General features: G+C 34.4%; 2 protein-coding genes across 2 annotated transcripts; both read left to right on the forward strand.

Moving 5' to 3' along the window:
• Nucleotides 1–5,381: 5,381 nt before the first annotated feature.
• LOC123667490 (delta(3,5)-Delta(2,4)-dienoyl-CoA isomerase, mitochondrial) lies at nt 5,382–14,284 on the forward strand. The gene is made up of 9 exons (XM_045601384.1): nt 5,382–5,596; nt 5,982–6,123; nt 6,590–6,678; nt 7,974–8,077; nt 8,795–8,898; nt 9,586–9,673; nt 11,263–11,375; nt 11,973–12,099; nt 14,154–14,284. The coding sequence occupies exons 1-9, from the start codon at nt 5,542–5,544 to the stop codon at nt 14,247–14,249; spliced, it is 918 nt and encodes a 305-aa protein (XP_045457340.1). The 5' UTR covers nt 5,382–5,541; the 3' UTR covers nt 14,250–14,284.
• An 805-nt stretch (nt 14,285–15,089) lies between these two features.
• Nucleotides 15,090–27,306, forward strand: LOC123667491 (sprouty-related, EVH1 domain-containing protein 1). Its single transcript, XM_045601385.1, has 5 exons — nt 15,090–15,289; nt 20,388–20,503; nt 25,201–25,301; nt 26,623–26,788; nt 26,979–27,306. Exons 1-5 carry the CDS (start codon nt 15,270–15,272, stop codon nt 27,251–27,253), a joined length of 678 nt encoding a protein of 225 aa, XP_045457341.1. The 5' UTR covers nt 15,090–15,269; the 3' UTR covers nt 27,254–27,306.
• The last annotated feature ends 676 nt before the right edge of the window (nt 27,307–27,982 follow it).

The raw sequence follows: 27,982 nt of genomic DNA on the forward strand, positions 1-27,982 counted from the left end.
GCTGTGCAGAATCCTGATCCACGCCATAGTGGTGGCAAACTGGCACCGTTTTACGCCCTATCATACTCAGGTATTCGCCAAAACAACCATGACCGGTCATTACCTGTGTAAATCGGAAGGAATTAAGGAGTGATCTGACCTAAGGTAAAGGAACTTCCACATTCATTCTACTACGAAATTTTGAGCTAGACATTTCCTGCAATGCCCTCCGTCAATAAAAAAATAATCAAAATTGCTAAAATTCAGAAAAAAAAAATATTATAAATTTTTATCGGTTTGTATATTTATCGCATTTGTACACTAATATTAAAAACGTTATTTAATAATTATCTTGTTAAAATATTTTTACGCGCCATATTTGAAACTGAAATGATTATTCTTCCAGCCACCACAAATAATTCGCCCGACCGAGTCACCCGAGTTTTACAGTTATTCCTATCCTCTTTGCCTGTCTTCACAACATTTTTATTCAAATACGTTGATTTTAAAGTCATTTTGCAATGAGCTGTAATTTCCTTCGTTTTCATTTTTTAACCGGTTTCAAAAAAGGAGGAGTTTATTCAATTCGACCGTATATATATATATACGGTCGGTACGGTACGGTATCTGTATATATATATATATATATATATATAAACGGGGATAACTTCGGCGTTTATGAACCGATATTAATAATTCTTGTTTCGTTAGAAAGGAGATATCCCTAGTTTGGAACCATGATAAGGAAACCAGGGTCTGATGATGGGATCCCAGAGAAATCGAAGGAAACCCTCGAAAAGCCGCATAACTTTTAACTGGGTGTACCGATTTTGATGATTTTTAATTTAATCGAAAGCCGGTGTTTATCATGTGGTCACATTTAAATTTCATCGAGATCTAATTACAACTTTTGGAGTAATCTTTGATAATGCGTATTCACTCGACAATTTTTTTGTCTACCTACGTTGTATTACTTGTCAATATAATTGAAGGCGGTCTTTCTTTGTTTGCCTGCAAACACAATTATTTCTTTACAATATGTGGTGTACAATAAAGAATAAATAAATATCTATATCACTTAATCTATCATTATACAGTCTACATGTACGTCGTATGAATCTTCCAAAGTTCCAAAGTAATGATATCGACAACATGTAAGTCAGTAAAGATTACAAAAAGCAAATTGGTCAGTATGGTAAAGATGATCATACTCGTTCAATTTTAAAATTCGAAGACTATTAAAAAAACAAAAGCTATTTAGGATATATGACGATGTATGATTACAATATAGGTACTAAGACGATTATAAGACACAATTAGATTTAACTTTTTAAAAGTTTAATGTGCTTACATATAAAAAACAAAAGCACAGCATATACGCAAGCATCATTAAGCAATATTCACAGAACAAGGGATTTTGCAAAAATAAAAACATTCATAAAATCATCTGTGCCAGCTCTGTCAACGCCAGATTTTAACGAAATTAACTAAATTTAATAGTATACAGTATAAAGAATTTTGATTGGGGTTTTTTTTTTAATATAGAGTGGCAAACAAGCGTATGGCCAACCTGATGGTAGCCGGCTACCGTAGCTTATAGACACCTGCAACACCAGGAGCTTAGCAAGTGCGTTGTCGACCTTACCCCGAGGAGTTCTGGGCTAAGATCTAGAGTAGGAAAAACCGAATTAGAAAAACCGAATTATTTGGTTTTTGGGTGTGGAGGGCGGAGGGTGTAGGGGAATCTATACAAGGTAACACTGTCACACCTCAAAACCCCATGGTTATGGAGATATCCATGGTTAAAGTTTTGAGGTTAGAAGAAGAATTTAAAGCTATTATAATACCTTTGAGCTCGTACTGTTTGCATTGTGTGACAAATCGACACTTTTAAACAAAATAACGCGTCAGACATAATATTCTAATAAAATTAGTAACATTGCGTGCTAGAATATAGGTTTAGAAATTCGAAAAATACCCAAAACCGAATCGGAGCACCCCACTGTCCACGTGGTCTTAGTCTGTCCTACCCCTAGAGTGTTTTTTTTATGCCGCGGTGGCGCGGAGGGAGGGCAGCCCTCGCCCGCCGTGCGAAAGCGCGCGAACGAATGCGTAGAGGAGCGGCTGAGGCGTGTGCTTTCGCACGCAAGGGCGGAAGGGCTGCACTTCCCGCAGCGCCGGAGCCAAGCGTTCCTCTAACTTTAAAGGTGGAAATTCTTCTTTTAACCTCAAAACTTTAACCATGGATATCTCCATAACCATGGGGTTCTGAGGTGTGACAGTGGTACCAGGGGTAGCGTTCCCCCCCCCCCCTTCTCCCCACGGTCCCGAAATTCGGTTTTTCCTAATCTAAAGCTTTACCGAGTTCTGACTACCTAACTCACTGTAAAACACAACACTACTTGAGCAGTGACGTATTGAAGAGGGAAGGGGGCATCTTACCCCGAGTGCTATTTCACAGAGAAATTTCAAAAAAAAATGCTTGACATATTGGGTATTTGGTTTTTGAATGGAAGGGTGCGAGTTAAGTTATGAAGATCTTTCCCAGTTGTGTTAATCCAAAACTTAAGCAGCTTATATCTAATGCCCTGCCTCAAAAACACATGTTTTAATATACGTTTTAGGTTAATAACACCTCATGCACAGGGCATGACAAAAAAACTTTTTATTTTGGTTTTATCTGGTTATAATTTTGGAAATCATCTTTGAGGCTTTGACCAAATGCTACAACCTAGTCCATTAACGTAATATATACATATATTTTATTTTACAACATGTCAATGATGTTTATATAATAAGTCTGGTATACAAAAGCTGGAAATAAGTTTTTTTCGACAGATTTACCCAATTAATTCAATATAATCAAACAATGATTAATTGATTACTTGTTACTCATTAAAATGCCAATTTGTTTTTATAAAACTAAAAAAAAAAATCATCATTATGAATCACTATTAAACTTTTATATACATCTACTACTGATTATTCTGGAATTAATACAGCAAAATGTCGTTATAATTTCGTTAGCAATCCTAATATCACGTAAAAGAGAGAAGTCAAGAATTAGTTTCTCGTTGGCAACTCTGGCACAGCTGAAATGATTGTTATGACAGTACAAACCAACTAACCACCAACTAACTGATTAATTGCTAAATGACAACCACTGACAAGACAAACCCCAGGTCAAATAGAGTAGACAAACGTCGCAATGTACCGACGTAAACAAAATGGTGGTCTAAATCGGCCCGACCGAGCTACACATGTCCCTGATTGCAGTTTACGGAGTGGGGAGATCGTGTGTCGGGCTGGCAGAACGACACTGCGGCCCTGCGACAGGGTGAACAATTAAAATATCGGCCCTGCATGCATACATACAATACGATCGGCAGTGGCACTGCAAGCAGGGCCCTGCAGGCAGTGCTTTGAGTAGGCCCCTTTATATTACTAGCTGACCCGGCGAACTTCGTATCGCCTAACACAAACTTTATCGTATGGTATTAAAGTTCAAATTGACTTTTAAGTATTATCACAAATCTTTTGTATGGGAGTATAGAAAAGTGTTGTTTTTAGACTTTTTCAGGAAATTTAAATTTTTTTTTTTGAATTTTTCTCTCCGTAAGAACCATCCTCGTACTTCAAGGAATATTTAAAAAAAAAGAATTAGCGAAATCGGTCCAACCGTTCTCGAGTTTTGCGCTTAGCAACACATTCAGCGACTCATTTTTATATTAAAGATTTGTTTGGCTCTGTTTTCTTCAAGAAAAATGAGCCAGCGAGAAAAAGAAGTGTGGAGGGACGTAATCTAATTGTATAGGGATTTGCCATGTCTTTGGAAAACTAACCACGATCATTATGATAGCAAAGATATGCGGTCGCAGGCTATGTCGCTTTTACATGAAAAATATTAAACTTTTTTACACCAGTGCTTCCTTTTTTTTTTGAACGCTACAAGTACTCAATACAGTCAAACCCAATGCTATTTTGTGGTGTTTGAATAATGTAGGAGCCATTTATAAAAACTGACGAATTTAGGCAAGGACAAAGAGAACACAACTGAACACGACAACGTATGCCGCGTAAATGATTTGCAGTGCTTTGTGGCAGTGTTGCCGTTAGCACAATCTACTTTGTGGCTACATCAAAGAAAAAAGTTGCCAGTTTTGTAAATAAATCACTTTCGAAATTCCGCTAGAAGTGGCTAAAGTGTGCGTTTTCCAATTACAGAGTATAATGTGACTCAGTGGAGCACAATGCTAAATTGTGCTGATGCTTAATTGGAACTTGAATTAGTTTTGAAATACACCTAAAAAAACTACGACGACTTTACTTTACTTTGAATTACTAACTATAATATACTAGCTGTGCCCCGCGGTTTTACACGCTTTAATTTAAAAAAAAATGCGTATTGCGTATGCGTCAACATTAACAAATATTGCGCTCCGTTTGACATTTTGACATAAGTAGTATTGACATTATGCAAAACAAACTAAGCACTACAATGATATCAATACGGTCTATTTTCATTCGATCGAACCTAAATTACGTTATAGATAAACATTCATTTGGGAATCCTCCTGCCATAATGCGGACATTATTGGTGTTGCCTAAAATTAACTATGTATTTATTTTAGTTCGGTAGTATTGATACCGTATGGTGGTATGTATTAGTCGGTAGACTTTTTATAGTAATAAAAATATGTATGTAGTAACAATCTAAAAAGCAGCCAGAAGTAGCTAGATTTATTTTGGTGGCTAAAATGGATTGTTTTTTGGCTAAAACCGTTGAAAATCCGCTAGATCTAGCCACAAAATGGCTAAAACGGCAACACTGCTTTGTGGAGCAACATCCTCTGCGGCAGTAACTGCAAGCAGGCCCTGCAGGCAGTGCTTTGAGTAGGCCCCTTAAGACGTCATAATCAGGTGCGTTCCACTAAACGACCGCAACGTTCGTAACGAGCTTTCTATTGACGTCATAGATGACGTCTGTTTGCGACAACATCGCGCTCATTTAACCCACAAAATATTGGTGGGTCAAAGTTGGCTTTCATCAAATGTGGCAGGAATTTGAACAAATATCTGTCAATGTTAAATTGTAAATGTTATCGAAAATTAAATAACTTTCCGAGTCATTATCTTACATTCGTTTCGTCAAAAATGCAATGATAAATAAATAATAAAATAATAAATAAATGTTTACTCCAATCCATGCGAAATATTTACTCACAACCCCAATGCCACATGTTTTCATCATGCCGCCATGTTGCGAGCACACAGCGCTCAAATATGCGTTCTACGATCTAACCATGATCTAACTATGAAATTCATCAACAACGCCTGCTGCATTTTTACCTTAGTGGAACAGCAATTTCAATTTTCAGCGCTCGTGATCGATGGCGTTGTAGGTATTAAGTAGAACGTAGCTATGTTGTGAAACCTTCGATGTTGTAAATTCAAACAATGTACCTGTGGTAGACTTCGAACTTTACTCGAGTTTATTTCGTTTCATTTGGTTGAATCAACTTTTTATTTATTTCAACTTTATAATTTTAAACATCGTACAAGATGTCCCTTCTGTCGAGATCAATTGTTTTTATGAGTTCTACAACCGTAAGATCCGGTGAGTTATGTTGTTGTTATTATTGTTTCATTTAAAAAGTGTAATATAATATCATAATTTATCTGAATTAATAATTTGTTATACTGACGTAATGACCTTTTTAGTTTCCTGTAAAGAAAAATAAGATAAATGTGCTTTAGCTTTAACACAAAAATATCAACAAAAAAAAATTAACTCTTGATAGGCACTAAAGTTAATCAACAGTTATTCTTAAGCAGTATTTATTAATATTTTATAGTATAAAGAAGAAGCACCTAAGAAATATTAACAATCAACGAACGATAAAAACGAAATTAAGAGTTTACTTGAAAAATAAACCTTGCAATTTTGCTATTGTTTTAATCAAACTTACTTTCGTTAATGTTTTTAATAATTTTAATTACAGGTATCTTATCAAGGCTATATTCTTCGGACACTGTGGTGCCTCAATTTGAAACATTAGCTGTATCAGTTCCTAAGAAGAATGTCTTTCACGTTGAGATGAATCGCCCTAAACAACTTAATGCATTTAACAAAAACATGTGGCTGTATGTATTTTTACTGTGGTTTATTATCACCATAATATAAAAAAAAAATAAAAATTTAAATTCAACCTTATCTTGTTATAGAAATAGATATAAAAATAGATAAATAAAAATTTATCCTATTTTTTTGTAGCCGTGCGCATTCCTACTTCTGAACATCTGTTTTCAATCTACATAAAACAATAAGTAATATAAAAAAAAAATAAGTCAATTTTTATTCAGGTTTAGGTATTTTTTTTATGAAATTTGAATTTTGAAAAAATAATATTTGAAAATGCTGTTTTAACATTATCTTCCACTACAATTTTGAAAAAAATATTTTTAAATTTAAGTTGATGAATAAATAGTATTTTAATTATAATTGACAATTTAGACAAGATTCATATATATTGAGAGATTGTTAATTAATAGTATGAATTGACAAACGGAAATAAAAAAAAAAAAAAAAAAATCGTGTTGCCTATTACAGGGAATTAAAAGAATGCTTCACATCATTGAATGACAATTCCGAGTGCAGAGTTATTGTACTATCTGGAAGAGGAAAACATTTTACCGCTGGTGAGTTTCTGTCATTAATGATATTTAATGATAGGATTTAAAATATCATACCTACGTAAAGTATAAAATTTTAGGGCCTGTTTTATCAATTGCTGATAAAGCTATCTGATCTATAATGGTATCCAACGTATAAAATACTGGTATATATTTTTTATCAACAGCAAACTTCAATTTAACTGCCAGATATTTCTATTCGCAAACTGTGAATCTAAATTTGGTAGTTTATTAGTTGAGACGATAAAAACCTATTGTTAATTATGTGCAAGATAAAATAAGATATGTGTCTATCATCATTCAGTAAAGTTTTTAGTCAGCAGTCTTCAAACTATTATGTAAAGTATCTATCATGTATCATTATAAAAAAATAAAAAAAAAACTGAAATAATTTTAAGTATCTGCTATTTTATTCTGTTTTATCACTAACAGTTTTTTTTATTTCCGAAGTGTAACTTCTATTGTATCGTTTTGTCTGAATTTTAAAATCGATGAAATGAAACAATAAAAATAGAGAAAGAAATAGAATGTATAGCGACGCGTTTTGCATGGCGCTTACGACCTTTTTTTCGAAACCGTGATTATCGTCGATAGAACAAATCGCAACCGCATAGCCTTCGACCTACGACTTTTCAGAAGTTTCACTTCTGCCGTGTGTAAAGCCCCCCCCAGCAACTCTGGTCACCTTACTCACCACAGGAACACAACACTGCTTTAAAACAGTATTATTTGGTTGTGATCTTCTGTCAGGTCGAAGTACTTTCCCATCCTGCTGTAACTCACCTCAGAAAAGTTATCATGTTATGAATAAATAAATATGTTTAACATGGTGAACACGATTGTCTGTTCTTATAGTTGGCAATTTAGTGCCTGTGTTTTAGATAATTGCTGACTGATAGTGATACAAATGTTTTTACACCCAGATTTGGAGTAGTTATCCAACTTATAACTCCTGGAGCAGAAGCAGTATCACTTCTGCCCAACTACGCTTATGTGTTACTACTACCACTGCATTTAATCTTTTAAAATTGTTTAATCATACATTTTGAAGTAAAACTTCTTTGCACAAGTTTGACTTAGGGAGTACCTAAGCTAGTGAATGGGTCACGAGAACGATACGAAAAGTATGATCGGGTGAGGCAAACGGAGCGAAAGAGAGGTGCGACCACACATTATCTTTCTCTCTTTCTGTCATAGCCAGTTACGTTTTGTATAACTAAGACACAGTGCAGGCCTATTGCTAAAGAAGTTTAACTTCTGTCATGTTGTCTAAAGCATACTCGTTTTTTTTATCATTAAAGGTATTGACTTCAACAGTCTGATTGAAGAAGCTGGTAAGGCGGAGGAATTCGATGATGTGGCTAGAAAAGCTAAAGTTCTGCATGCACTTATTACTTTCGCTCAGGTAAATATGAATAAACTGCTGTCTATTGACTGAAAATACCTAATGGTTGATTCTTACTCTTTGATCTACAGAATGAAAGAAAACATTTATCATTTTGAACTTCTCAATTGCTAAAAAAAAAATTTGTTAATTGTTTTTAAGTTATGATAACTTCAAAATATTGAGGGAGGGATTTTACGGGATATTTTCTAAAATCATGATTTAACTCATTCACTCACTCACTTTAGCCTATTGCAGTCCACTGCTGGACATAGGCTGAAATGAGTGATCATATATAAATATGAAATTTTAAAATATTTAACTTTGTACATCACACATTAAGGGGGGGAGGGGAGGGTTGACGAAGTCTGATTAAGGATAACATCCCATTTCAAAATACAATATATCTAATTATAAATGCTTAGACATGATATTTGAATGATCTACCTATTAACAGTTAAGATAAAAAATGAAGTATAAATTTTCTTAGCAAACCCAATGTTTGTAATGTTGATTTTATTGAAAAAGATTTTAAATGGAAATAAAAATAATATCGAAACTGATGTGTTAAATTACAAAATGCACATGTTTTGTAATTTAGTGACATTACACTAGGTGGGGGAGTCGGCGGGGGGGGGGTCAAAAAATCGTAAAATTCTTCTGAGCGTGTGTGCATACATGTGAAGTTCAACTTCCCGCATTACTCAAATCAAGCATTATGTACAATTTATTTTTCAGAGCAGCATATCGTCACTAGAAGAATGTATAAAACCGGTGATATCTGTGGTACATAACGCTTGTGTGGGTGCAGGAGTCGATCTAATCACTGCCGCTGATATGAGGTAAATAAATATATAGCTTAGAAATAAGAAAGAGGCTTTAAATTGAACCACATACTACATAGACACAAGCAAAGATGTTTTAATTAAACTGCATATTTACTATATACCATGTAAAAATTAAATACAAAAGATCAGTCAAATATAAGCGGTAGTTTAGGTTCTGTTGTTGCTAACCCACTGCTTCCACCCCCTCTCTTCCCATGGGTTTGTCTTCCCACGGGAAGAGAGGGGGTGGCTATATTCGTCATTGCCGTAACCACCGTACGTGCCGTAACCGTAATATTAGACAAATAGCTTACCATTTTTTAATATATGTCGCGCAACTATTTTTAATGTTTATCACTCATCATCATCACTGCCTCATACAGTCCACTGCTGGACATAGGCCTCCACAAGTTAACGCCAAAAATAACGTGAACTCATGTATTTTGCCCATAGTCACCACGCTGGGCAGGCGGGTTGGTGACCGCAGGGCTGGCTTTGTCGCACCGAAGACGCTGCTGCCCGTCTTCGGCCTGTGTATTTCAAAGCCAGCATTTGGATCGTTATCCCGCCATCGGTCTGCTTTTTAAGTTCCAAGGTGGTAGTGGATCTGTGTTATCCCTTAGTCGCCTCTTACGACACTCACGGGAAGAGAGGGGGTGGTTTAATGTTTATACACACTTTAAATTTATTTTTATTTTACAGATATTGTACAGAAGAAGCGTGGTTCCAAGTGAAGGAAGTAGATATGGGCTTGGCTGCCGACGTGGGAACTTTACAAAGATTACCCAAAGTATGTTTGAAATAATTTTCCTTTATAAAATTGAAAAAGGGGTATTACCATGTACCCACAGTGGGACATGATGAGGTACTTGCCACACTCTATCTCAAAGCTAATAACAGAATTTTTAAACATATTATTAAAATACTGTAGTTAGTGAAGGTAAAAAAGGTTTTTTAACCGACTTCCAAAAAAGGAGGAGGTTCTCAATTCGACTGTATTTTTTTTTTTTTTTTTATGTATGTTACATCAGAACTTTTGACTGGGTGGAGCGATTTCGACAAATTTTCTTTTAACCGAAAGGTGGTGTGTGCCAATTGGTCCCATTTAAATTTATTTGAGATCTAACAACTACTTTTCGAGCTATATCTAATAAAGCGTTTTTACTTGACGCTTTTTTCGTCGACCTACGTTGTATTATACCGCATAACTTTCTACTGGATGTACCGATTTGGATAATTGTTCTTTTGTTGGAAAGGAGATATCTCAAGTTTAGTACCATAATAAGGAAACCAGGATCTGATGATGGGATCCTAGAGGAATCGAGGGAAACTCTTGAAAATCCGCAATAACTTTTTACTGGGTGTACCGATTTTTATAATTCTTTTTTGTTGGAAAGAAGATATCCCTAGTTTAGTACCATGATAAGGAAACCAGGATCTGATGATGGGATCCCAGAGAAATCGAGGGAACTATTTGAAAATCCGCAATAACTTTTTATTAGGTGTACCGATTTTAATGATTTTTAATTTAATCGAAAGCCGATGTTTATCATGTGGTCACATTTAAATTTCATCGAGATCTGATAACTACTTTTTGAGTAATCTTTGATAATGCGTTGTTACTTGAGTATTTTTTCGTCGATCTACGTTGTATTATACGATGATATATTGTATATACGATGTAATTGAAGTCGGTTTTTTTTTTCGTTTGCGAGCAAACACAATTATTTATATTTTCTCTTATGTAGGTACTTATTAAATTTTCATTTATATTTTCATATATATTTGGTTTTACCCCACCCTCTGCAAAATTCGGGATACGCTCATGTGTTTTACTATCAAATAACTCAGTTTGTATTCAGGGATCACACATACACACCCAGACCAGAACAAACAAAACCAAATCAAATAAATTTATTTGCATGAACATAAATAAAAGCATATCCTCTTTAGAGCTGTGCAAATATTTACATCTGTATGGTATATATACAAACATTTGTCATGGGCAGCGATCGAACCCGTAACTACTAGAGCATCAATCGATTGTGATACAGCAACTGTGCCAACAATCTGTCATTATAAACTGTCAAAGCTTGGATTTGAACCGCCTTTAAAAATGAGAAGTTTGTCAATTAGATTTGTATGTGTTTTGTGTTATAACGTTACTGGGCGTACTGATTTCCACGTTTCTTTTATTATTTGAAAGTTTGTGCTTGTCGTGTAGTCTCATTTAAAATTGAACAATGAATAATCCGTACTTACTTTGTTCTCATTTTATCATATATCGATATAATTTAAATTCCGTTATTTATTATTTGAAAACAAGCACAAATATATTTTCTAGATTAAATATTATCAATATAAATAAATAATTTCCAGGTAGTCGGCAACACTTCATTAGCAAGGGAACTCTGTTTCACAGCTCGGAAGCTGCCAGCTAAAGAAGCGCTAGAAATTGGATTAGTCAGTAAAGTTTTTCCCGACAAAGACAGGTTAGTTTTGTTTAAGTAAAACCTCTTTACGTACACTTGACTTGGTAAGTAAGATGGTGCATACGTGATGAGAGCGTTATGAAAAGTGTAATCGGGCTAGAGAAACGAAAGTTGACAAGAGATATAAGTTAGTGAAGACAGAAAGAGAAAGAGCTACATTTCGTATATTACTGTAGGTAGCAACTAGAGAAATGTTACTTCAGACGTGTGATCTAAAGCACACTCGTTTTTTTATTTCCTTACCAAAAATAACTATTATTAGCATGAGAAATCATGAGGCTTATTAACTGAGGTAGGGCACAGCATGAAATATCCTGCTCAAAATATGGACCACCCCGGGGAAGTACCTCGACCTTTCAGAATATCACAGCTAAACAATACTGCTTTCAAGCAGTGTTATGTTCCTATTGGTGAATAAGGTGACCAGAGCTCCTGGGGGATTGGGGATTGGGTCGGCAACGCGCTTGCGATGCTTCTGGTGTTGCAGGCGTCTATAAGCTACGGTAATCGCTTACCATCAGGTGAGCCGTACGCTTGTTTGCCGACCGAGTTGTATTAAAAAAAGGCTCAGATAATTTTTTTATATTTCTGGTACAGTGCGATTCAAGAAATTCTTGAAATGGCTGAAAAAATTGCACTCAAAAGTCCAGTAGCTGTTCAGATGACGAAGAAATCCTTGGTTTACTCGCAGAGCAGACCTAATCAAGACGGCCTTGAACATATTGTAAGTTTAGTTTTTAACCGACTTCAAAAAAGGAGGAAGTTAGTCTATTCGACCGTACATACATACATATATTTTTATGTATGTTCGGGGGATAACTCCGTCGTTTATGAACCGATTTTGATAATTCTTTTTTTGTTGGAAAGTAGATATCCCTAGTTTGGTACCATGATAAGGAAACCAGTATCTGATGATGGGACTTCAGAGAGATCGAGGGAAACTCGAAAATCCTCATAACTTTTTCTTGGGTGTACCGATTTTGATGATTTTTAATTTAATCGAAAGCCAATGTTTATCATGTACTCACATTCAAATTTTATCGAGATCTGATTACAACTTTTGGAGTAATCTTTGATAATGCGTATTTACTTGACTATTTTTTCGTCTACCTACGTTGTATTACTTGTCGATATAATTGAAGTCGGTTTTTCTTCGTTTGCGAGCAAACACAATCATTTATATATAAATAGATAAACTTTTAGTATGAACATATAACGTCATTACACAATCTATATGATATAACACCTAGATGCGAGATTTATCTTTATGGATAAACAAGAAAATTAAATAAATTATAATCTGAAGTATTTTAAATTTTCAAACTAATAAGTAAATACGAGTACGTATTTACTTAGTTTATTAGTTGGCGATAAAAATTGTAGTCGTTTATTTTATTTTATTTATTTATTTATTTTTTTGTTTGAACACAAACACACTTATCGCCTATATATTAATGACTGTCTCCAAAATATTGTTTTTGATCTTTTTCCTTGTCAAAAAATACAAGTTAGCGGTATCTAACAGATTAGTAAAGTAGGTAGGCGTGGGTGAACTGGGTCCTCCCCACGGCCTTTCATTTAAAAGAGCAAAGCGCCAGGACTTAACCATAGATGACAATATTATGTGATCACTTTAATTCTCGAGAAACAAAATACCAAAAAAAAAGAAATCTCGGTTTAAGTCGTCATTTAAAAATTATATAATTAAATTTATTTTTAAAATTTAATTATGTATATGAAGCTACTACAGATTCTAAATGGAGATTTTAATAATAACGTCATAAATTTAAAGGAATTTCACCTTCCATTGTTTTTTTTTTTTTTTATTTCATTAACAAACAATGTTTTCTGTTCTTAAGGCACACAAATATATATAGACTTAAGGTGGGATCGAACCCACAACTCCTTTAGCAGTAAGCGCCATCGGGCTAGTGAGCTGTAACTAATTTCAGAGAACAAAAGACAAATTATTAAAAGAGTAACTGTGGAGTTTCTTGCCAATTCTTTGTAGAATCTTCATTCTAATCGGTGGTCGCTTTACTTTCAACTATAATTGATTAATTAAAATTAAATATAATTTTAATTTGTAATAGGATAATTTAAAAGTAAAAAAGTGAAGCCTATTGAATACATTTTTTTTTTTATATTGGCTTACTTTTGATTGACGGTGTACTATATTTGGACAGATCTTGAGAATTAAAGAAAGTTGACTTCGAAAATTAAAATTACAACTTCGTAATGTATATATTAATTAATCCACGCTACGCTTTGCGATGTATTGAAATTGATGATTACACTAGATTACTCGACGAACTTCGTAAAGCCATTATTGATTTCTTAAACATATCAATTTTTTTCTCTAGTGAAAAGAAACGTTCTTAATTAAAATGATAAAAAAACAATAAATTATTTTTCTTTGTTTATTTTTGTGTACAATTAGCTATATAATAATAATAAATGAAGAAAATTGAAGAAAATAAACGTAACATAAACCTTTTACGACTATTCAAATACCTCAGTCAACTAAGTAGACCATAATTTTATAATATTATTCACACAAATATGTATAAAAAAAATGCTATGCACTCAACGACCAGAAGAATGACATCCTTTGTTCTCGGAAGCACAAAAAATATATATATAAACGCCCAAAACAGGATAATACAGTAGGAACCGAACCCGCATCCTACCGAACCATGCTATCCACAGCCCTATCTATGGCTAACCTATTAAATTAACCTATTATTTTTTTTTACATCATATGATTTTAATTTTCAGAAATTAATAAACCAACTGATGCTGCAAAGTGAAGATTTAAGAAAATCAGCCATGGCTCAAGCAACCAAGACTGAAACAGAGTTCGAAAATCTGTAATTAAAAAATAAATAAAATTTTTATGTATTTCAAATCATAAAGAAATAACAAAAATATACTTTATTTATTATTAACAAAATGTAATAACACACTAGTTTTATATTAAGTTCAAATATAAATATATTTTAATAACTATTTCAAGAAAATTTTATTTAGAAAACCTAAACTTCTATGTGCGTAACAAAGCTCGAACGCCTGACGTCATAGCCATCTATGACGTCACTGCATCGCCTATAAACTAGGTAATACCAGGTAACCTACTTTACAAAAGCCTTGCAATTACGATATACGAATGACCTGCCCAAATATAGACCATCTATAAATAGAACCGTGGATCCGCTAGACTACCGTGAATGGTGCGATCTTGCAAATAGGTCACTGCAATGATTTGACCTATTTATTTTTCAATGGCCCGATGCATGAACGGGAAAGTGGGTGCCCATAGCGAAATTTCATTCAGTAACAGTCGAACTCTCGAGGCCGATGTGACCTAGTTAAGGTTTTCCGCTCGCCTTCCGCTCGCTACCGGCTTTATAAATACATTCTAGCTCTTTCTGTTATGTAAAAATCGTGCTCGATCCCAAAAATTTGCATTCAACAAAATTTATTGAAACAATGTTATCTGATTCATAATGAATACTCAGTGCATTACATTTCATGTGCAAAACGTCAAATAATTCAAATTAAGCGCGTAAAATAGTTCTTTGTACGACCCGAGAACATGATTGGCTGTTCTAAAAATACTGTTCTGTGATTGGTGGAAATTTGTATAGCGACTCAAATAGCCAATCACGCAGCGCGTTTTGAAGTAACCGCACGACCTCCGCGCCACCTGTCGCTCGGTCACGCTGCGTTCATTGAATAACCCGCCCGGACTGTTTTATTGACGCAAGCGTACTGAGGCCCAACAAAGGGCCGAAATAAGAACGGTTTTTAAGTGAATCTGATGTATTTATGTCTTAAAAATGGTGAAATCTGTGAAGTGGCGTTTGGAAGTTAGAGTATTTGCAATTTCAAATCATGACCGAGGCATCTGAAAAGTAAGTGTCCCTCCCGTTAACACAATTTTCGGAGTACGTGTTTCGTCCTGCTCTAGCTAGGTAGGGCCCTACCCCGGCCATTTTCCGAGTTCGATGTATGTGTTATAGTGTTTTTAGTGATTTAATTCACTTAGCTCCTTACATTTGAGCTTAGGTGTGGTCTAAAAGTTGTTTACGAGCTAGCATGTATGGGATCCTCGATGTGCGACCGCCGCCCTTAGGTCACCCCGTGTGGTGTATAAGTATAATCAATGACTTGACGTTCATTCACAATAAAGTACATAGGTAACTCCTTTCGGGGTCATTTGAAGCTAGCTCGAATGGCTTTCGCTCAATGAATTACATCGCGGTATCACTAAGCTAAGTATATTTACGTGCTGTTCTGTGTATTGATAAAAAATGAATGGACTGGTTACGTTTTATTACTATGATGTTGCAAAAACTTGTGGATTTTCTTAAATGTGAATTTTAATTCCCAAAATCATGATGGAATATTATGGAAAAGCGTGGGAAGTAGAAAAACGTGCTTGCTAATATGTATAGAGAAAAATATTTTCTATACATTTTATTTAACATTGATTAATTAGAAGTTAATTACAATATGGATATTTTAGTTATGGATTTTTATATGATAACATAATATACAATTATACAATACAATACCATAAGGATAAAAAATATACAAATTAAAAGATGCATGTAGTATTACAAAGAGAAATAAAGATAATCCTTTTTATATTATTAAAACAAAAATGCGTGTGGAAGATTTATATACATGGATTAACTCCAAGAATAATTATGGTGGTATTAGCTCTACAATGTGTGACCCACAAAATGAAAGATCATACAGGTTAAATGCCACATAAACTTTAGCATAAGGATGATTGGGAAGAGGTATGTTAAATTAGCAACTACATATTTTCTTTAAAATTTTATTATTGATTAAGTGTCTATTAAATGGTGTTTCTTATGTGTAATATAAAATTTGATTATCAATTTTTCTTCCTTTTTTTTAATCAATATCATTTAGAGCAAAGGTTTTTCTAAAGAATACCTAAATTAGCCTAAATATGATTAGATTTTTTTAGTTGATCTATTCTAATAAATAAAACATGTTTAAAACAAATAATTGAGATTCATGTTATTGTTAATTAATAAATTTAAATTTCTATAAAAAATATAACAAGGTGGTAGAGTGAGCTCTATTTTTATCAATCTACAAAAATATTTATAATGAATAACTACATAACTGTAAAGAACTATAAAGAATATGCTTAAAATAATTGTAATTATAATATAATGTAGAAATATCTTAGACTTTCTAGATGATTGATTTTTCAAATTGTTTCTTAGTTGTTACTAAGGAAAAAATTTTTAAAAGAAAATTTACACTGCCTCAAAGAAATTAAACTAGCAGTGATAGATTATTAGTTTTTTTTATATCTAGATATCTACATTTAGCAGTAAGAACTGAAAGATAAAAATATTCACTTTTCTATGGAAAAGATTGATTGATTTTTGTAATAGCCTAGCCATACTAAAATATGGTAAAATGAATTTTAATTATTTATGCTAATTTCATTGCAATTAATGTGCAAAACCTTGCTTATTAAAAAACATTATTACCTTCACTTTTAAGCTGAAACAGTCTTAACAGCTGTTTATAAAATCATAAAAATTACATCTATACTTTTAAATAAAGATTTTGTGAAATTTGTTTACTTCTAAGAAAACTAAAGAATCAATATTATACTTATTAATGACTAGCTGACCCGGCGAACTTCGTATCGCCTAACAGTCGATTTTTATATTATAGATATATTAATTATTATCAGTTAAATAAAATTGTCTCTATTTACTTGACATGTAGGTAAAATTTCCAGAATTTCACAGAAAAAAATGCGATTTTAAAAATATGTACCTTATATACATCAAAACACATAAGTGCTTAGAGGATTTATGTAAATATGATTTTAAAAATAGTATTGCAAGTATGTACTAGGCTAACATGAGTTTTAGAGAGACATGTAAGTAGACTGTTTCTTGAAAAAGTCCGGTCACTTATTTAATGAGTTGAGTGAAGGCAGGAAGTGACAAATTATACTTGTTTGCTCAATTCAAACGCTCTTGTTCTCAATTCATCGACTGAATGAAAGTTAAGGTTTGGTGCTTTTAAATTTAGAACAATCAATTTTTGTTTTTTATATGTTTTAGTCATTTGTATATTTTGTTTTGTATACTATTTGATGATTTATATAAATATTTTTAAAAATAATTAAGCTCGTTTACTTTCTTGTTATAAGTAAATTAAGCATTAAATGCAAAGGCGAATTTTTATTGAGTTTATATGGATATATCTATATTTCTGATGTATGTATATATTATAAGTATTTCTAAAAATATTGACATTATATTTTGCTCACTTAATTTGGTTTTTTAGCATTTACTCTCAAGGGTTTGATCTTAAGTCCACTATATGCAAACACATTTTTATGCACCATTTTTTTCTAAATATTTTATATAGACTGAAAACCGAATTTTGAAGATATTTTTACCCAACCACAGCAAAGCCAAAACGTAGGTTTATAGTTTTAGCAGTCTATGTATGTATGTATGTTTACCTGTTCCCTCATATCATCCAAACTAGTTGTCTTGTTAGATGAATAGGGTATCATTAGAAGCGTCTTAATTGTCTGCTGGTTATATGATATACATTGTCACATTATACTGAAATTTGCATTTATCGTGTTATTTCCAAGTCTATATTCACAATCAAATTGTTGTAGGTCCAATTCAGTACATTGAAGGTTTTTTTTTTGTTGGTTTTCTATATTAGATACTGAAGGCAAAAACTTTTTATTTTTTTATTTTTTGTTTGTGTTATTTAATATTTTACTAGGTCGGCAAATAAGCGAACGGCTCACCTGATGGTAATCGATTACCGTAGCTTATAGATGTACTTATATAGATGTACCTAAATTGAGTATAATTCCTTTAAGAAAAGGAAGGAAACAAAATAAAATTCGAAATCGAGGCCTATACATTGTAGCTTTTGCTGATCATTTTTTTATAATATAACAGGTGGCGCTTAAGTTGAACAACCTTAAAAAACCTTTGGTGCGCAGTAACAAATTTTCGGGTCGCAATCGAAGTGCGGGATACAGGCGCGACGCGTAACCTTAGCAACGCATGCGCTCAATCGCTTTTCGCCCTCCACCCGCGCACACGCTTGTCGTGTCCTGGAGTACAATCGCGAACGAAAGTTTTGACTTGCTTACCATTTTATTGTGTCAAAATAATGCCTCGACCGCAGCCAACTTTAAAAAGACAATAGAGATGAATGATATTTGATGTCTTTACATATTTTTCAAAAGAAAATAATTTAACCGAATCAGAAAAAAACAGCAGAAGCTACAAAAATAATCTGTGTCGACAGTAAGAAGTATTATCAATGAAAGTAAAAGATCAGAATTTATAGTTGCGTTTAGGACGACCGGTAAAAAGAAAAAACGAGTAGCCAGTAACCAGTCGCAGGCATTAATGATTTTGACAAGGAGGTCAGTTTTTGATAGTCGGAGTAGTATAGTTTTGGTCAGTCGGAGACGCGGGTTCGAATCCCGCTGGAGCGGTCAATTTTTGATATGATATTCAAAAAATGTTTAGAATTCCTAATGTGTGGGTAACACAAAAATAAAATCGTACATATTATAAATAGCATGGTGTCGTCTCCTGTCAAAGATTTTCATTGTAATATGAAACTTTGAATAGTTACGGGTCTCTGTAAAGAACTCACTATAGACGGCGCCACGTTTCGCTTAAACCGAAAATAAAAATCATCATATCAAAAATTTCGCTCTAGCGGGTACATCGTTCCATAGCTTAATTCGCTAGAGCGCCGACACGGTCAGTCGGAGACGGTTCGACTCCCGCTGGAGCGGTCAATTTTTGATATGATATTCAAAAAATGTCGTCTTCGAAACTAAGAAAAGAGCAAGGAAATAATATTAAAGTTAATTTCAATTTAAATTCTGTAGGAATTTTGTCAAAGTATATTGGCGTCTTCAATATCGGAAGAAGCCCAAATAATTTATAGTCTTAGGTTAAAATAGAAAAGCATAGAATTCATAATTGAATTGTCGATTGTGATATAGGGAATTATGGGACTGACATTTTCAGGGTAGCTGTAAAAAGTCCCAAAATAGAAGAAAAATCGATGTAAAATTTGGATGTTTCTCTAAATGGCTGAGAATATCTACGTAGCTACTGTTCCGAGTTACTGCCTTGTAGAAGTAACTTGATTTTCTCCACCATATTATTCTTCAAGAATAGCTTTTCAAGCTAAAAGAACTGCCTGATTTATGGGTTTAGAAATAATCCAGCACTTTAACTCATATGTATGATAACGTCGAGTAATGTGGTTTATTTACCGAATCTGCATCTACGTAAAAGAAAAATAAATTGTCCAGTTGAGGGACAATCTGTTCTAGATATATTAATTAGGGTTTTGTTGTTTGCGTTGTTCTAAATTTATAAATAATGGCATATACAAATTTAATTCTTGGAAAAACCAAGACTTTTTGGTCTGAATTGCTAATGCACAAATATTTGAGACAACTACACTTTTGAGACGACTTACAAGCTTCTATCACATACTGTTGCCAAGTCCTTAATGTTGGTTTTTTAAGTAAATACATTTTAATCACTCATCAGGCCAAAGCCCATCTCATCCCACTTATTATAAATGCGAAATTTTGTGTAAAAAATGGATTATCCGTAGTGTTTCTTACTCTTCTACTTTATGGCAAAGCTCGTAGGAGGTTCATTAAGTTTTTTATATGCCTGACGTTTCGGATACCTTACACTAACCATGGTCACGGGAGTAACGTAATAAACCGCGATAAAATCCGAAAAAATTGTTTCATTATATGAGTGAAATTCGCCTAAACACTAGAAATCAATGCAGTGATGTTTGTTTAACACACATACGCGGTCGTCTGTTCCTAAGACCAATTAGTACCTATGTTATAGTTAACACCCAAATGATAATATTTTAATAATTGTACAACATGCTCTTTAACTTATTTTTGTTTATTCGTAGTGACTATCTGGTGCGCGTGCGGGCGCAGGTCATGTGTAGGGATGAAGGTACTGGGGGATGGATGGCGTTGGGCGGTGGCGGCCTCGCTGATGTTATGGTGTGTCGGCGCGGACCAGGTAATTTATACTAATATCTATTTTTGGTCACTTTTATTTAGCATTAACAACGGCTAGAAAATATTTTTTTCTTTAGAGCCATGTTTTGCCCACATGTTATAATAATCCACATTGATGTTTTGAGCCACACCCTCATATAACTTATCTCAAAAAGGAAATCATCATTTTATCCGACAGAAAATTTAAAAAAAAGGTTGAGTTTTTAGCGTTTTTGGAGACTTTTAATCATGTGAATTGTGGGGACAGATATTATTTTTAATTTTAACTTCAAAAAAGAAGGAGTTTCTCAATTCGACTATTTTTTATTTATTATTATTATTTTTTTTTTTTATAAAGTACCTCAAAACCTTTTACTGGGTATTATTGAAGGTTATTTTGTATTCGAAGTCTGGTGCTTATCATGTGATCTCATTCAAATTTGAGCAGGATCTGATGAGTAGTTTTAAAGATACCCCTAAAAATGCGTGTTTAATTTATTAGTTTTTCGATTACCTACGGTGATGATGTTTTTATTTTATTATTACTTGTCGACGTAAGTTGAAGTCGTTTTTTTTTTATAACAATCACAATTATACTGATATCTGTTTTTGGTCACTTGGGTTTTAGAAGCGCCTATAAAATAATGAAACATTTGTCATTCAAGCGGTGTTGATCGTTGGCCGATATCAATATGTTTCGACAGAGGTATACGGATATCCGATACTTAAATCAAAAAGGCTTGTGTAACAGTTAAATTTCGCACATTATTGTCCGAACAGTTTGTTGAACGTTGAGAATTTTAAAGTGTGTTATAGTTATAGTTTTGTCAATATCATTTTAATACCTTTTATCCTAGTATTATAAACCCAGTAAATTAGCTAAAACATTCTTCTTGGTTTATTGCGTTAAAATCTAGATTTAATGGATTATCTATCTATCTACATAAATAAAAGTGAATATTGCTAAGCGCATAACTCGAAATTGGCTCGACAAATTCCGCAATTTTTTTTTTTATACGTTCCATCCGTGTTCCATGTAACTTACACGGAAGATTATTATAACAAAAAAAAAAAAAAAAAATTGTCATCACTCGGAAAACCATACATTTATTTTACCACTAGCGACCCGCCTCGGCTTCGCACGGGTGCAAAGCTGATCATCATTTCAGCCTATCGCAGTTCACTGCTGGATATAGGCCTCCACAAGTTCGCATCAAAAATGGAATGAACACATTGTGTGTTGCTCATAGTCACCACGCTGGGCAGGCGGGTTGGTGACCGGGGGCTGACTTTGTCGCACCGAAGACGCTGCTGCCCGTGTATGTCGGCCTGTGTATTTCAAAACAGTTGGATGGTTATCCCGCTATCGGTCGGCTTTTTAAGTCCCAAGGTGGTAGTAGAACTGTGTTAATAATAATAATAATAATAACTTTATTTGCAAAACACACTGTTCCTAACATACACAATATATGCATATATATATAACATCAGAGGCAGGCATTACAATCAAAGTCTTAGGTCTAATACAATATATGAGTAATAAAAAAACAAAAAAAAAAATAAAATAAAAAATAGACGATAAAAGAAGATAGTAGCGCGGCGACAGTGTGTCTCACAAAAAGGTGGGACCTCAGCTATTCTCAGGACTAAAAGCCCTGACACTGGTTTTCAGGACCACTATTAGTGTTAGCCCTTAATCGCCTTTTACTACGCCTACGGAAGAGAAGGGGTGGCTATATTTTTTACTGCCGTAACCACAGAGATTTTTTTTTACGTGGGGAAAATCCACCATGGATATCCTCCGGCGCGGGGGCGCCGGAGGGTTATGTCAGACTCCTAGTGACTAATAAACCACCACGTGTGAGCAGTCGTCCTGGGTGGGGCGAGATGGGGTCGCGCTAGCATTCGCCACCTCGCCCCGGGAAGAGCCATTGCAGCAATAAGCAATGCTGATACTAGATATAAAATAAATATTTTCAATTTAAGCGCAAAAAATGTGTTTATTTACGACATCACATTAGAAACCTCTAAAACTATCAGTGTTCCTCTACTCTTTATTATGTATATGTATGTATTATACATATAAACCTTACTCTGGAATCACTCTATGTACTTAAGAAAACCACATCAAAATCTGTGGCGTAGTTTTAAAGATCTATACAGACAGCAGGAAGCGACTTTGTTTTATACTATGTAGTGATTAGTTTTAACTATTGATAGAACGAAGTCTGTCCGGGCAGCTAGTAATTTATAAAAAAAAAAAAAATCGTTTTAAATTATCCTACAAGCCAAAATACAACCATTGCGGTTTACACCATTCAACCATCAAATAATTTATTTATTTCTAATAAGCAGTTGAAATAGACGTATGAAAGATGAAAATAAACTAATGTTTTATTTATTATTATTCTAATAATCATAGAGGACACTAGGTTAGAAAAGTGATTACTTTTATTACTAGCAATGACCATCGTGTAAGTTGTGCCCACTATATAAGTATTTTAGTAAGGGCCCGTTTCATCGGTTGAGGATAGTGTGTCCTGCACATAAGCTTCGAATATACTTTAATAGCGGGAGGTAGATTCGGGTATTAGGGCCTGTTTTGCGTCAATTAATAAAGCACAGCTTTTAGATTCACAATTGTGAATAGAAATAAATATGCCATAAATAAGATGATTTTGTCGGAGTGTCTGAGGTACTGTAAAATATCAGTGAGTGAATTTGTATTTGAATTATGTTTTTATTTTTATTGTCTTAATAGACTGGCGTGTAATTATCTTATTATTGGTTTTTTATAATGATTAACTAATGTACATTTTTGAAATGTTAAGAAGTATAAGTGGTAAATCCGTACTGATTGATTTTATGTATATTAAAAATAAAATAGCGGAATTCCATGGTGAAAATGAATAGTATATCACAATTTTATCTACTTCTTCCCCCTCTTATTTTATATAATTTTATCCCTTCTCTTCCCGTGGGTGTCGTAAGAGGCGACTAAGGGATGACACAGTTCTGCTAAGGTGGAACTTAATAACCGACCGGTGGCGGGATAACCATCCAACTGCTGGCTTTGAAATACACAGGCCGAAGACGGGTAGCAGCGTCTTCGGTGCGACAAAGCCAGTACTGCGGTCACCAACCCGCCTGCCCAGCGTGGTGACTATGGGCGAAACACATGAGTTGACGTTATTTTTGGCGTAAACTTGTGGAGGTCTATGTCCAGCAGTGGACTGTATAGGCTGTAATGATGAATTTTATCTAGTGGATACCGTCATATGTCAAATAGACATACGGTCCAATACGGAATCCACATACGGTCAAACAGGCCTCGAGCGGTATAGGCATTGTATTAACTAATAATTATTCTGTACATCGTCAATATCATACCAAAAATAGATTGTTTGTTCATCGAACACAACGATACAGCGATTTCATTTGCAAATGATTAAATGATACAATAATAAAAATATTAAATCTATAGTCAAATATTATTTTGATAATTTTTAGCGTGTGGTATGGATTCTTCTGTTTTTAACTGGCTTCAAAAAAGGTAGAGGCTACTTCGACCGTATATATATTTTTTATCTATGTTCGGGGATAACTCCGTCGCTTATGAACCGATTTCGATAATTATTTTTGTTGGAAAAGAGATATCCCTAGTTTGGTACCATATTAGGAAACCAGGATCTGATGATGGGATCCCAGAGAAGACGAGGGGAACTCTCGAAAATCCGCATAACTTTTTACTGTGTGTATCGATTTTGATCATTTTTAATTTATTCGAAAGCCGATGTTTATCATGTGGTCACTTTTAAATTTCATCGAGATCTTCATTTCAACTTTTATATTTTATTACATGTATCTATCAATAGCCCGGTACACAAACATTTGACTAATAACAAACGTATGGAGCCTTTTAAAAATTGTATTTAGCTCCATACCTACTTTGTATAATGAAATCATAGCAATTCGGTTCTCTTTATCACCCCACTCCATTTAAATATCACAAAATATTTTACAATGTATTGGCGCGAAAATAAGAAAACACAAACAATCATATAAAAAATGACAAATTCCAAATTCAAATGTACTATCTTGTTTATTTTTAATTTTAACAGTATTTATGGCCAGACTATGTACGAGTATATACACAGGACCATAAAAGACAGGTTCAAGGTAAAAAATAATATGGTACCTATATGAAAATTAAAATATGTTATGTCCGTCACAGTGGTGAATCAGTTGGTGGATGGCATCATCATGCCATAAGTACACCATTGAATTAGTAGATTACCTAAACTGTCAAAACCATTCAATATTAAATCAATAATCTTTAAATGATCTACCACAAATTACAGATAACTATATGTAAGATACAAGTACCAGATTGACGCTCCTGTATTGCGTCGTCAAAACGGTCTCTGACTGTATCCTAATGGAGTCACGGTAGCCACTTTACACTGACTTTTTTACAAGTATTGTACTGATGCCGGTAGTTCAAAACGACGAAAATGATATGTTTATTTTTAATATAGACGCGAGATAAAGTAGAAAACAATGGGAGCTTTTGTCATACACTTATGCATAGACCCCGATAGATGGCGTTTTAGAGTGTATGTACATAAAATCTAGGAATCTAAATGTAAACTTACGTTCAACTTCTTTGGTAGTCTATCTAGTACATTTTCGTAATTATCGTTGTTTGGTAAATAACAGGTAGTACAGAATCGACGAGCGAGACATCTCAATCGCATAATGGCGCAAAAGTATCCCAGACCGAGTACTACATTCATGGCAGGCGAATCAGCGATAATATGGTGAGTGATTGTAATATACAATTTTATATGTATACAACTGTAGCAAAAAAGCGTAAGTCCTACTTGATTGTAAGCGGTTACCGTACCCTATAGACTGCTGCAACATCAGGAAAATCGCAAGCGCGTTGCCAACCCTACCTTACTCACCACAACTTACTCACCACAGGAACACAACCCTACTGGAGATGAGTTTTATTTAGCTACGACCTTCTGTAAGGATGAAGTACTTTCTTAGTCGGGTTTCCAGGAGGTCCAGTCTCCTATTTATATCCCCTCATTTATATCCCTACCTCCTTTAAAGTAGTCAGATAATTAATAGGCAATTCGCCTAATGTAATTAATTTATGAAAACTAACAGCACCAGAAAAGCCGCAAATGCGTATTTTTTTTTTTTTTTTTTTTTATATGTCACTAGGTCGGCAAACAAGCTTACGGCTCACCTGATGGTAAGCGATTACCGTAGCCTATAGACACCTGCAACACCAGAAGCATCGCAAGCGCGTTGCCGACCCAATCCCCAATCCCCCCAGGAGCTCTGGTTACCTTACTCACCAACAGGAACACAATACTGCTTGAAAACAGTATTATTTTGCTGTGATCTTCTGTAAGGTCGAGGTACTACCCCAGTCGGGCTGCTCCGTATTTTGAGCAGGAAATTCCTGCTGTGCCCTACCTCAAATGCGTATGCGTATGTAATGTCTTGAACCTGGTCCCTATATTCAAAACATGGTTCGTAATCAAAACTAAACGTCTCTTAAACAAAGAACTGGACTATAATAGAATAAGTATGTTAGAGTTAAGGGTAGGCGAAACAGGGGAAATTCTCCTTATATTTAGGAGTTGCTATTTATTTTAGACCACCTTACTTGGTGAACTTTGTATCGCCATATTTTTTTGTGTTTTCTCTTTTATACGAACCTTTTTCTGACAACAACAAATACTACAAAAAAAAAAAAAAAGAATTATCTAATTTAGTGCAGTCAGGCCGAAGCTAAATGTACATACATTTCTGCGATCCATTTTTTGTCCATATAAATTAGCTGGTCTCCCTACCGTGCCTCGGAGAGCACGTTAAGCCTTCGGTCCCGGTGTTCACCTGATAGCGATCGTTACTCATAATAGGGAATATATCCGCCAACCCGCATTGGAGCAGCGTGGTAGTAATCTACCAAAAAGCTCTGATCCTTCTCCTATATGGAGAAAGAGGCCTATGCCTAGCAGTGGGATATTGCAGGCTGAAGCGACATTAGCTACCCTAGTAATTACTATAATACATAACACCTACAAACAATACTAAAGATACCTTTTTAAATAATTCCAGCTTGTCCTTGATTGCACAGTCAAAGACGATTTCCAGTACCACAAAGTAATGCCAACGTTTCACCACTGGGTGTCCGATGAGAAAAAGTTCGGTCTGACCTTCCAGACCGCTGCTGACGCAAGGGCCTTCGACAAGGGAGTCCGTATAGCAGTCAACGATTTGTACCGTGAGTTGATTAATAAATATTACAAGTCGATTCCCGCACATGGCATACATTTGTATAGGCCATACACACGTTTCCCGTGATGTCGGCGTTTGTGCTTGTGTTTCATGACTTCTCTCAGAACTAAATTCTAGAGCCGTTGAGTGTGAGACGTTTATTTATTTATTTATCTATAAAACTGAAATTGTTCCAGGCCTGGGAGGCGCGTGGCCTACAATGTACGGGTACGAAGAGAAAAAGACCGAAATGAAGCCGAAGGAGGATGACGAGGAAAATATATTCGAGGTTAGTTCGTGTTCCAAGTTTACCATAAAATATCATATAATCACTGCAGTCCTTAAAATTCTATTGACTTTGTATTCTCGACCGTACCTATCGGTCTCCTTGTCTTCACAACTATACGTCATTTTGGCAAAATTGTTTATGCTGTTACATTTGAAAATTATTAATTTAAATGAGTGGAAATGAAGAGGTTAATGTTCTGTTTTAGAGGATTTTACAAAATCCTCTTCTTAAACCCAAAAAAAAGAAAAATTTTACGAAAATTGTTAAAGAAACATGTTATGTTGCTATAATATCTATTATTTTGCCCATTTGCTTCTTAAGAATTTCATTAAAAAAAAAAAGTTATTTATACTCTTAAATGGCTATAGACCGGAACTTTTCAAACTAAAATTAGATTGAGAAAAGTATGTTAGGTTCTATTATAAACACCACTGTCATTAAACAAATAGCCTAACATTGTTGCTGTTATTATTAGAAACTCCTATGCCAACCGGATATCAAAACTTATGTTGTAACAATCTATATTTAGACTTTGATCTATATAGGTGTATAACGCAGTATTAAATTCTAAATATCCGTTAAAGTGACAATAATGCAATTAACTGAGGTAGGGCACAGCAGGAAATTTCCTGCTCAAAATATGGAGCAGCCCGCCTGGGGAAGTACTTCGACCTTACAGATGATCTCAGCTAAATAATACTGTTTTCAAGCAGTGTTGTGTTCCTGTTGGTGAGTAAGGTGACCAGAGCTCCTGGGAGGGACTGGGGTATGGGGTCGGCAACGCGCTTGCGACGTTGCGGTGTTGCAGGTGTCTATAAGCTACGGTAATCGCTTACCATCAGGTGAACCGTACGCATGTTTGCCGACCTAGTTACATAAAAAAAAACGTTCTTCAAAAAACAACAACCTATC

The sequence above is a fragment of the Melitaea cinxia genome, chromosome 28 (assembly GCF_905220565.1).
Source record: "Melitaea cinxia chromosome 28, ilMelCinx1.1, whole genome shotgun sequence".
Taxonomy (NCBI): Eukaryota; Metazoa; Arthropoda; class Insecta; order Lepidoptera; family Nymphalidae; genus Melitaea; species Melitaea cinxia.

Bases quoted from the DNA above. Each gene is read 5' to 3' on its own strand.
- LOC123667490 (XM_045601384.1), top strand. From the start codon at position 5,542: ATGTCCCTTCTGTCGAGATCAATTGTTTTTATGAGTTCTACAACCGTA. The intron at 6,124-6,589 runs GTATGTATTTTT...TGCCTATTACAG, and splicing joins TTTAACAAAAACATGTGGCT to GGAATTAAAAGAATGCTTCA. The intron at 8,078-8,794 runs GTAAATATGAAT...TTTATTTTTCAG, and splicing joins CACTTATTACTTTCGCTCAG to AGCAGCATATCGTCACTAGA.
- LOC123667491 (XM_045601385.1), top strand. From the start codon at position 15,270: ATGACCGAGGCATCTGAAAA. The intron at 15,290-20,387 runs GTAAGTGTCCCT...GTTTATTCGTAG, and splicing joins ATGACCGAGGCATCTGAAAA to TGACTATCTGGTGCGCGTGC. The intron at 20,504-25,200 runs GTAATTTATACT...GGTAAATAACAG, and splicing joins GGTGTGTCGGCGCGGACCAG to GTAGTACAGAATCGACGAGC.